This window comes from Cucurbita moschata, unplaced genomic scaffold (assembly GCF_002738365.1).
Source record: "Cucurbita moschata cultivar Rifu unplaced genomic scaffold, Cmos_1.0 Cmo_Scf00027, whole genome shotgun sequence".
Lineage (NCBI taxonomy): Eukaryota > Viridiplantae > Streptophyta > Magnoliopsida > Cucurbitales > Cucurbitaceae > Cucurbita > Cucurbita moschata.
The window spans coordinates 3,108,307-3,119,514 of NW_019268543.1; the positions used below are offsets into that span (position 1 = coordinate 3,108,307).

Sequence of the window (11,208 nt, forward strand, 5' to 3'; positions counted from 1 at the left end):
AAATCCACAATATATAGAGAAAAAAAATTAATTTATACCCATAAACTGAGCACGGTATCCGTTAAAATTGTATCAATTTAAACATGAAATTTTTGTAAGTCTCATTCAGATTTTATTTGAAAAATATTGTGTGAGATATATAATTATTTCAATTAATTTCGTAAATTTTATGGGATAAACTTTTTTTAAGTAAAAAAAAAAAAATTAAAAAAGAAAAAGAAAAAGAAAAAATGAGTAATAAAGATTATAATGTAAGCTTTGCTAATCAAATATAATGACTGGGCCTATGATTGTACAATAATGATAATTTAATATTTTTTTTTATAAAAAAGAATAATGATAATTTAATAATAAAGATTTCTTTTTATGAGTTCAAAATAATAAAGATTTTATCTTTTACTCATTATTCTAGAAGATGCTCAATCCCATTCATCTCTCTAATTATTATTATTATTATTATTTTCTTATATAATTATTGGCTTAGTTATAAAAAATACTCACATTTAAAATATATATTTATTAAAATATTAGACGAAAATAATTGAGATATATAATGATGTGGCAACGTAAAATAAAAGTTAGAACACAAACACTACCACATCTTTCTACGATCTACTTTTCATTTAAAATTTTTGGATAATTTTAAAATATTTATAAAAAGGGTCGAAAGTAATATATTGTTTAAAAAAATTGGGGTATTTATTTAAACGGATGAAATTTTTTTAAGGGTATTTTTGTAATTTAGTCAAACTTCTTTGAAACTTTTTAAAGTTTAAGAGTTTTAGGACAGTTCAGAAACTAATCTCGTAATTTAACATCGTAATAGAGAACAATCCACCTGAACAAGCTCACTTTAGCTGCCCAAACAGCAACAGCTCGAGGTCTGTGTTAATGAAATGGCCAAAAAAGATGACATATTTGTGGTCATCCCATGTGAGAATGAGACCAAATTGTTGTGTTTTTCAGACCAAATTGATCCTTAATTCATTGGGTGTTTTAAGGATTTTATGCAACCCCTTGCCTTTATCTCTTTTTGTTTGTTTTTTTCTTTCGTCCTTTTGTTTCCGTAAAGCTTCTTTCACTCGTTTAGTTATCTTTTCATTTATTATTCTTTCTATATCCTTGTAATTTCTTTGATTATAAATAGATAACTTAAACCCTAACCAAAATAAACTATCCACATCTACCCTTTTCTTTTTGTTACATGATTATTGACATTTATGATAAATCTGAGGTTAAAGTTTAAGTTTCTAACAGATCTATACAATAAAACAATTCCATGAAGTCATGAAGCACGATAGTTGTTGATTTGGATAACGAGTTTTGAAACCTACCCGAGATTTTTAATGGTACTATCTTAAAGAATGTAACATTTCCACGAGGTCGTAGGTTCAAATCTTCACCTGATGGGAGTGTGAAACAGGGTGGGTGTTGATTTCAGTAACGAAATTTTAAATCCCACCCAAGTTTGAGCAAAAACGAAAAACGATCACGCTGATTAGGGAACGGGATAGTCGTTGACATGGATAATACAATTCAAAGTCCATACGAGTTTAACCGATTGTGGAACGGGTCGAATGTTGAGGTGAAGAAGGGGATTGAAGACTGGGGCAAAGCACAATGAATTCCTATATGGTTAGGTACACCAAACCTCTCCCTGATGGCCTGCAAAATTCCTAAGTTCTCCAACTTTTGGATGTGTATTTAATAAGCTCAAAAGGACTAAAGGTTTGAAATGCAGAACCAACACATGCAAGATATTTCATCTTTGCATTGCAGCAGTAGTTTCAGGCCACTTATTTGATCTTAAGATCCAGATGGGACTCAACTGATGATGAAAGGTCAACAACAAAGCTAGCCATAACATGCACCTCAGTTCCCCCTGGTTCTGTCACATGCATTGCCTCCCTCCACAATCAACTAAATGAATCCAAATGGGTTCCGTGTCGTGTCGTGATGTTTTGTTTCTGCTGTAAAATTAAGAAGAGTGGTCATTGATTGTGAGATCCCACGTTGGTTGGAGGGAGAAATGAAACATTTCTTATAAAGGTGTAGAAACCTTTCTCTAGTAGACGTGTTTTAAAACTGTGAGGTTGATGCTGTACGTGACGGGCCAAAGCGAACAATATCTGCTAGTAGTGGGTTTGGGCTGTTACAAATGGTATTAGAGCCAGGCACTGGGTGGTGTGCCAGCAAGGACGATGGCTCCCAAGGGAAGTGGATTGTGAGATCCCACATTGGTTGGAAAGGGGAATGAAACATTCCTTATAAGGGTGTGGAAACCTCTCCCTCGTAGACGCGTTTTAAAACCGTGAGGTTAGTAACGATATGTGACAGACTAAAACGGGCTATTTCAAATGGTATCAGAGTCAGACACCGGGAGATGTGCCACCAAGGATGCTGACCTCCAAAGAGGGTGAACTGTAAGATCTTACATCGATTGGAGAGGGGAATGAAACATTCCTTATAAGGGTGCAGAAACCTCTCCGTAGTAGACGTATTTTAAAATCATGAGACTAACGGCGATATGTACTGATCTAAAATGGACAATATCTATTAGTAGTAAGCTTGAGCTATTATTATTGATCTTCGAACCCATCGATAAACGGAAGGGAATGGGAATGGGAATGGAGAGGAAGTAAAACTCCATTGAATGCAGTAGCTTTCAAGAACGTGTCGCTGTTTGTGTAATAAAGACAGAGAGTGACAAGCTCCATGAAACATGTTGTCAGACATGTGTATGTGATGGTTACCTCTCGGAAAATTGGTCCCTTCCTTTTGGTTAAAAAAAAAAAAAAAAATGGATTCCTACGGCCCTCTGCCTCACTTCCCATACTTTCTTTTTTCTACCTCCCCAAATGGGTTCCCTCTCATCATCTTTCAAACAAATAACATGATCTCTCTGTGTTATCCTCTGCTGCATCAGTCACGACTGTGAAATTCATCTCGCCTCGTTCTAACTACCATTTAAATGGGTTGTCCTCGTTCGTGTGTTAAAATGAAGCAGATGGGAGTATATATCTACAACAGCCCAAACCTATTAATTGCAAATATTGTCCGCTTTGGTCCGTTACGTATCGCATTCCCTCATTGTTTTAGAACACGTCTACTAGGGAGAGATTTCCACACCCTTATAAAAAATGTTTTGTTCCACTCTCCAACCAACGTGGGTCACTCCCCTTGGGGACCTAGCGTCCTCGTTGGCACACCGCCCGTTATGTATCGCCGTCAGCCTTACGATTTTAGAACACATCTACTAGAGAGAGGTTTCCATACCCTTTTGAGACTTCTCTAACTGATGTGGATCTCACAATGTCTCCGTCGTTCTAGATTTCTTGGCAAATTAGGCTTGGATTTCAGACTAGGTCCTCTTATGGAAAAGGAGATAAATGACACATAATATGAAAAGGACTTGAACCATAAGACTCGTCTCTTCTAAAATTATTGTTCATACACAGCTGTGGAGTATAAAAGAATGTCCAGGTAAATACTGTTGGGTTATAATCAACTCTAAGGAAATTTTAATCAAGTAATTCCTCGAAAAGTATGATAATAAAGAACGAAGGCAGGGCGGGTGTGTTTTCCCTACATTTTCCTTCTCTTGGGACTTAGAATGAAGTTGTCGTCGTCGTCGTCACTATCGTTCGTGACCTTTTGCTTTGCTTTTAGATCGCCATTCTTAGAGGGTTGCTGTGGCCTCTGCGAACTCTCTGGTTTGCTCGGCGGTTTTGGTGATTTAATCGGAGTCCCGGATCTCTGTTCCTTTTGTCTTCTTAGTTTCTTCTCGTATGCCTTTTTCGCCTTTTCGGGTGGTAACATGCCGTGCTCCATCATCCTAGAAATTTAGACTGGTTATCCCTTTTGGCTTCTCAATAGAGTAATGCACAGAAACCATAAAAATGTTGAAAAGAGATGCATTCTCAACCCAAGACAATAAGGGTGCTAGCAATCTCGTTTTAACAGAATGAAACGACGAAAAGGATACACGATTCAAATATTTGATACGAGATAACAAAGGGCTACCAATCTCATGTTAATAACGAATATATCAATAAATATAATGGCATGCTTCAAAAATCACAAGACATGAAATATTCAGATATTTTTCACAAGACATGAAAATGATTGTTACTAGCTTTCTTTTTATCTCTAAATTTGAGCATCCTAAATCGGTGTTTAAGTACATAAGACCACTGATTGAATCCTGTTTGTACCAAAAAACACGAAACCTTTGTGTCTATAATTCGTAAACCCACAGCACCTTGCTTTGATCTTAACTATTCAAGAGCTAATTGCTACAGAAGGTCTTATGTCCTGTCTTATACATTATAATTTTGAAATCTTCTTCAAGTGCAAATTCAGCTTTTAGAATTTTTGTAACACTCCAAAGTCTAAGCACAAGCACAAGTCTAAGTGCTTTGGTTTCCCTTTCGAGCTTCCTCTCAAGGTTTTTAAAACACGTCTACTAGGGATAGGTTTCCACATCCTTTAAAGAATGCTTCATTCTCCTCCCCAATCGATGTGGGATCTCACAATCCACCCCCCTTCGGGACTCAGTGTCCTCGTTAGCACTCGTTCCTTTCTCCAATTGATGAGGGACCCCCCACCCAATCCACCCCCTTCGGAGCCCAACGTCCTTGTTGGCACACAAACTCGTGTCCACCCCCCTTCAGGGATCAGTCTCCTCGCTGACACATCGCCCGGTGTCTGGCTTTGATACCATTTGTAACGGCCCAAGCCCACCGCTAACAAATACTGTCCTCTTTGAGTTTTCCCTTTCGGGCTTTCCCTCAAGGTTTTTAAAACGCGTCACCCTAGGGAGAGATTTCCACACCCTTTAAAGAATGCTCCGTTCTCCTCCTGAACCGATGTGGGATCTCACAACTTTTTTAATCCATACTTTCGCATGAAGAACTGCCAAAGTAACACATGAATTTCAAACAAAAAGAAAAAACTTGTTCTCAACTCTCCTAGAAGATCAACTTCATACAACCTTTATTTTAATGTTAACGCTCCTTAATATCAACCAGTAATCCATCAGGAGACACCAATTTTTGGTGCATTGTTCCTAAAAGCCAACAAATCACACCAGACCTTCACTCAGGGAAAGAATTCTCATTCTGGCAAACAAATGACTCAGTCCATGATCCAGCCATTTCTCATGTAACTTAACAATCCTAAAACAAGATAATTGTCTTTGAACAGCAATCTTGTTGGGGGCGGAAAAATATACTCTTCCACCTAAACATAGTTCCTTGAGCTCGTTACAGCTGCCCCGCAATATATCCATTAAAACCAGGAACAGATGATAAAAAAAAGAAGACTTTTGTTTAATTGTTTATTTCGAGATATATGTGGAATTCATTCCTACCCTACGACTCCATGGAGAGACTTCTCCCGCCCAAATGATAGCACATTGAGAGTTTAAAGGTTTTCATTAATTAAGTTCCTTATTGGGTGGTTTGAATCCAAGACCTTTGTTGAGAAATTTCCTCAATCGTCCTAAGCTCTTACCGGCAATACCACCCCTTGAGGTGATAATATGAAAAAATGATTACAACACTAAATAAATAACTTTAACTTCAAGAACAAACATGTTCTATAAGAATAACATGCTCCCCTTTTGGACTTTCTCTTTTGGGCTTCCCCTCAAGTTTTTAAAATGCTATGCTAGGGAGAGGTTTCCACACCTTTACGAAAAATGCTTCGTTCTCCTCCCCAACCGATGAGGGATCTCATAATCCACCCCCCTTCGGGGCCCAATGTCCTTGTTGGTACACCACCTCATGTCCAAACCCCTTTGGGGCTCGGCCTCCTCACTGGCACATCGCCCAGTGTCTGACTCTGAAACCATCTGTAACAGCCTTTCATACCCTTATTAGGAATGTTTCATTCCCCTCTCCAACCGATGTGGGATCTCACACTCTCTACACGTCAGTCACATGTAAATAACTCACATTGCACACTTTATACCTTATCCATAAACTCAAGTTACAAAATGAACAAATTCAGAAAGTAGAAAGAACATAGAAGGATCAAATGCAGGCTATTATACTCAATTCTGATATTCTCCATCATGAATATAAGCATAAGCTTCCAGCGGAAGACATTTGCATAAAGTTGGATTTGTTTTCATATGAAGAGCTAGCAACTTATCCAATCTGTCGTTTCTATCATCAATATTAGATCAGACATGAAAAGTTTCAGTCATAACCCAATGGTTCATCTTGTCTGAGTAACCAAAATACTGAGCAAGTGTCACATGAAAACTGGAATAACCAAAACACAAAGGAAACACTTAGTGGTAAAGTTGTTTGACAGAGCTTATCTGTCCCTAAAAGGCAGCCTCACGTGTACAATTTCGACTGCACTCAGTCCCTACAATTCGAATAGAAAACCTAAAGTAGTAGTAGATTATGTGGATGATAATCATCATCCAACTTCACTGATTGAGACGATCAGTGATTATCATAGGCCTAAAGCTCATGCTCTTGGTAACGATTTATATGGTTCTAATGAACCAACTTCAAATTTCGAAACTATCAGCTAATCAATCGTATCCTATAGCACTAGAAATAATATTCTATGTCGGAGTTCTTATTGCTTTTGCTCTCAAATCACCGATTATACCTTTATATACATGATTACCATATATCTACAGAGAGGCATATTACAGAACTTGTATGCTTCTAGTCGAAATCTTATTAAAAATGGGAGCATATGGATTGGTTCAAATCAATACTATATTCATCGTTTTATAAAGACCTCAAAGAATGCTCAAAAGAATATCAGAAAACAAACCGCACCAAAACTCTGCCATTTCACTTGCTGGTATCTGTTTCGACAAGGACTCGTAAAATATCCGAAGGGGCTCTCTCTGTTCATAGCATACAAAAGAGCAAGAATGATGAGTTCATCAATCATATCAACAACAAAAACCATCAAGTATTAAAGTACAAACCTCTTCAGGGGGATCACATTTCTGACCAGGCAAATTATACACTTTCTTTTCTCTCACTTTAGCAGTAGTAACAGTCGTAGTAGTTTTTGTTGTCGCCCTTGAAGAACTCGAACTTGTCTTTGACTTCACCTTCCATAAACAAATCAATTGAAACCCAAATTCAAAATCAACGATCAGAGAAAAGGAAGGATTCAAAAAAATTCCAAAGCCACCAAGAACAGCAGCCCGCCCAATGAGGTGAATCCCCCAATGAAATACGAAATTACAACATCGGAAGTAACTGAAAGAACCCTCACAAACTCCAAATTTCAATTACCCCAAATCCGTTACTCTTACCGATCTTAGATGCGTTTCAAAACATCAAAACAATTCAGACAAAAAAAGAAAAAACAATTCGCGACAGATTTCCAAAATTAGTACCTCGGATTTAGTGACAACAGAGACGGATTTGTGTTTGGAAGAAGGATTTGAGTTCTTGATGGAGCCGCCATCTTGATTACCAGGTTTTTGCTTCGAAACAGTGGATTTGGGCTCTGAAACCATAATTGGTTTTAGGTTTTAGGATTTTTGCCTATTGATTAGGCTCTATATCAGAAGAAACAACCTTCTCCCTCCCGTCTTCCTTGTTCTTAACACTCCTTCCTTCCCAAGCTGAAGAACTGCTTCAGAATAGGAATAACAAAAATAAAGTTAGGCCAAAACGAAAAGCATCACAATTTCGTCAATTAATATGCTCATGTTTCCTTTTTAACTACAATTTCAGGTCAATTTTACTCACCTCAACAGTCTCGTGGGCTGAGTCGGGTCGGGTTGGGTTGAGTCCGGTCTTCTTCTAATTTATTATTATTATTTTCTTAAATAAGAAAAGTAGAAAAATTAGATAATATTCGAGATAGACTATATATATGGATTGAATTGAGTTAAAGACAGCTTGTCCGGTTCGTAACTCGAATGACCTGAATATGAGTCACGGTTAGGTTTTGTTGTTTTTTTTTTTAATTATTTTTTTAAAAATTATTTATTCACAATATGTGGTACATTATTTTTTAGTTCTAACTTTGTGTGAGTCTAATATTTTTACTTTGTTGTAAGCAAAACGCATTTGATATGCTACATGTTATTATCTTCTCTGTTCTCGTCCTGTGATCAATCTTTGTCCTGCTTATTGTGAGATCCCACATTGGTTGGAGAGGAAAACGAAACATTTCTTATAAGGGTGTAAAAATCTCTCACTAATAGATGTGTTTTAAAATCGTAAGGCTACAGCGATACGTAACGGGCTAAAGTGGACAATATCTGTTAGCAATGGTTTTGAGCGGTTACAGTTGGTATTAGAGCTAGGCACTGAGCGGTGTGCTAGTGAGGATGCTAATCCTGAAGGGGGGTGGATTGTGAGATCCTACCTCGATTGTAGAGAGGAACAAAACATTCTTTATAAGGGTGTGGAAACTTTTCCTTAGTAGACGCGTTTTAAAATCGTGATACTGATAATGAATGTAATGCGCCAAAACAAATTAGCGGTGGTTTTGGGTTGTTACAGTTGGTATTAGAGCTAGGCACCGAGTGGGATCTCACAATCCATAAATTTATTAGCAATTGTTTAGGCACGCTTTATAAGATCTTAACCTTGAGAGAATTTGAGTTCTAGCTTCACGCGGGTCTAATATTTTTACTTTTTGTAAGCAAAATGCATTTGATATGCTACATGTTCTCATTTTCTTTGTTCCCGTCTTGTAATCGATCTTTGTCATGCCTATTGTGAGATTCCATATCGGTTGGAGAGAGGAACGAAACATTTCTTACAAGGGTGTAAAAACCTCTCACTAGTAGACGCGTTTTAAAACCGTGAGGCTACAACAATACGTAATGGGCCAAAGAGGACAATATCTGTTAGCAATGGTTTTGGGCAGTTACAGTTGGTATTAGAGTTAGGCACTGAGCGGTGTGCTAGCAAGGAGACTAACCCTGAAGCGGGGTAGATTGTGAGATCCTACATCGATTACTAACCCTGAAGCGGGGTAGATTGTGAGATCCTACATCGATTGCTAACCCTGAAGTGGGGTAGATTGTGAGATCCTACATCGATTACTAACCCTGAAGCGGGGTAGATTGTGAGATCCTATATCAATTGTAGAGAAGAACAAAATATTCTTTATAAGAATGTGGAAACCTCTCCCTAGTAGAGGCGTGGGTTGTGGAAACCTCTCCCTAGTAGAGGCGTTTTAAAATCGTGAGGCTGATAACGATATGTAACGGGCCAAAACAGGCAATATCTGTTAGTAGTAGTTTTGGGTTGTTACACTTTTAACATAAGCTCTCGTGACTTTACTTTTAGTTTGCCTAAAACAACTCATGCTTATGAAAATGTATTCCTTACGTATAGACCTGTGATCATTCCTTTAATTAGGCAACGTGGGAATGTATTCCTTACTTATAAACCTATGATCATTCATTTAATTAGCCAATATGGCACTCCCTCTCGACAATTATCAACGATCCTCCCCTCGAACAAAGTACATTATAGAGCCTCCCTTGAGACCTATGGAATCTTGGAACAACCTCTTTTCTTAATTGAGGCTCGACTCCTTTATCTAGAGCCCTCAAATATGACTCTGGTACTATATTGACCACGAATCTCTACAATTGTATGATATTGTTCACTTTGAATATAAGCTCTCGTGCATTTGCTTTTGATTTTCTGAAAAGGACTCCTTCCCAATGAAATCTTATAGACATCTTTGGCCATTTGGAGAGGGACATGAGATCTGTGGGTGAAGAAATTTTCATACATGAATCCAACAAGCCCACCACCAATAAGAGCCTTACTCATTAAACCCAATGATCATCAGTCCAGTCTCCCGCCACCAAAGCAGGCCCGAATCATCCCTTTTGAGGTCGTCTAACAGATCGGATTACTGTCATGTGGCCACTAAAAAAGATATCGGGAATTGAGAATATTTGCTAAAACCACTACTCTATTTATGACATCAAATAAAAAACGGGAAAGAACCATAAATGAATACAATATATTTGTTTATAATAAAAGAATAAATATAATATATACATTAAACTATAATTAAGAACTAAATATTCTTAACACCTTTTCGTAATTGCGTCGAATTTGAACAAACAGTGACGGTGATTAAATGAATAGCCCACGTGACTTTTTCTGGATTTTATGAAATACACCAGTTTCTAATTAACAATAACGTCAAATTAATAAAAATAACTTTAAACTACTTCAAGATTATTTTTACATTTTCAAAAATTTGTTAAACTAAAAATAATTTATAAATATTTTATTAACTTTAGATAAAAACCCGTTAATATTTTATTTTTGAAAAGCGTTTTAAATTTTAGAAGCACTCTTAAATTTTTTTAACAAATTCAAAAATAATATGAACAAATACCACATTTAAAAATATAATCATGAATTTTAACACATCATGTTATTACCATTAAATGGTTAGAAAAAAATACAAAATTTAAAGATAATTTATAAAGTGTAGAAGATATTTTTTTCATAAAAAATATACTTAGTAAATTTTAAAAAATAATATTATTATCATTAAATTTTTAGGAAAAAATAAAAAAATTAGAGATAATTTATAAAGTATATAAGACATTTTTTCATTATTGTTTTTAAATAAAATATTAATTATAGATAAACCCTTCAACTTTTAATTGAACAAATTTATTAAAAATAAAATTGAAATATTAATAATTTATTAAATACAAAATTTAAACTTCGGTATAAATATATTCATTGAATATGTCAAATATTTTAGAAGTTCACAAAACTTATTTAATTTTTTAAAAAATAGAGACTTACTATTACCCACTTTTGCCCTATGCTTTACACCTAATGCACGTCATGCAGCCAACCCCACGCCGCGCTGACACGTGTGCAACCAATCCCACGCCACGTGGATTCCAACTTGGTTTGGTTCCGTATCTTTTGGTCCACAATAAAATATTCTTTTTTTCCATGCATGTATCGATTTTTTTATTTTCTTTTAAAAAATTTATCGGATTGTTCAAATCGAGTAAAGCTACACTTAACCATTTTTAATCTAAATTATTCATTCGCAAAAAAAAAAAAACTAAATTAATTTATTTTATTTTTTTAGATTCAACCACTAAATTAAAAATAGTTAAATGACGTAAGAAAATTATATATATATATATATATATATATATATATATATATATATATATATATATATATATAAAACACAGTCATTTAC

General features: G+C 35.8%; 1 protein-coding gene across 1 annotated transcript; it reads right to left on the reverse strand.

Annotated features, from left to right (window-relative positions):
• Nucleotides 1-3,400: 3,400 nt before the first annotated feature.
• LOC111462804 (protein spalten-like) lies at nucleotides 3,401-7,666 on the reverse strand. Its single transcript, XM_023106549.1, has 4 exons — nucleotides 7,382-7,666; nucleotides 6,962-7,090; nucleotides 6,807-6,877; nucleotides 3,401-3,835 (listed from the first exon to the last, which is right to left on the reverse strand). The coding sequence occupies exons 1-4, from the start codon at nucleotides 7,502-7,504 to the stop codon at nucleotides 3,586-3,588; spliced, it is 573 nt and encodes a 190-aa protein (XP_022962317.1). The 5' UTR covers nucleotides 7,505-7,666; the 3' UTR covers nucleotides 3,401-3,585.
• Nucleotides 7,667-11,208: the final 3,542 nt, after the last annotated feature.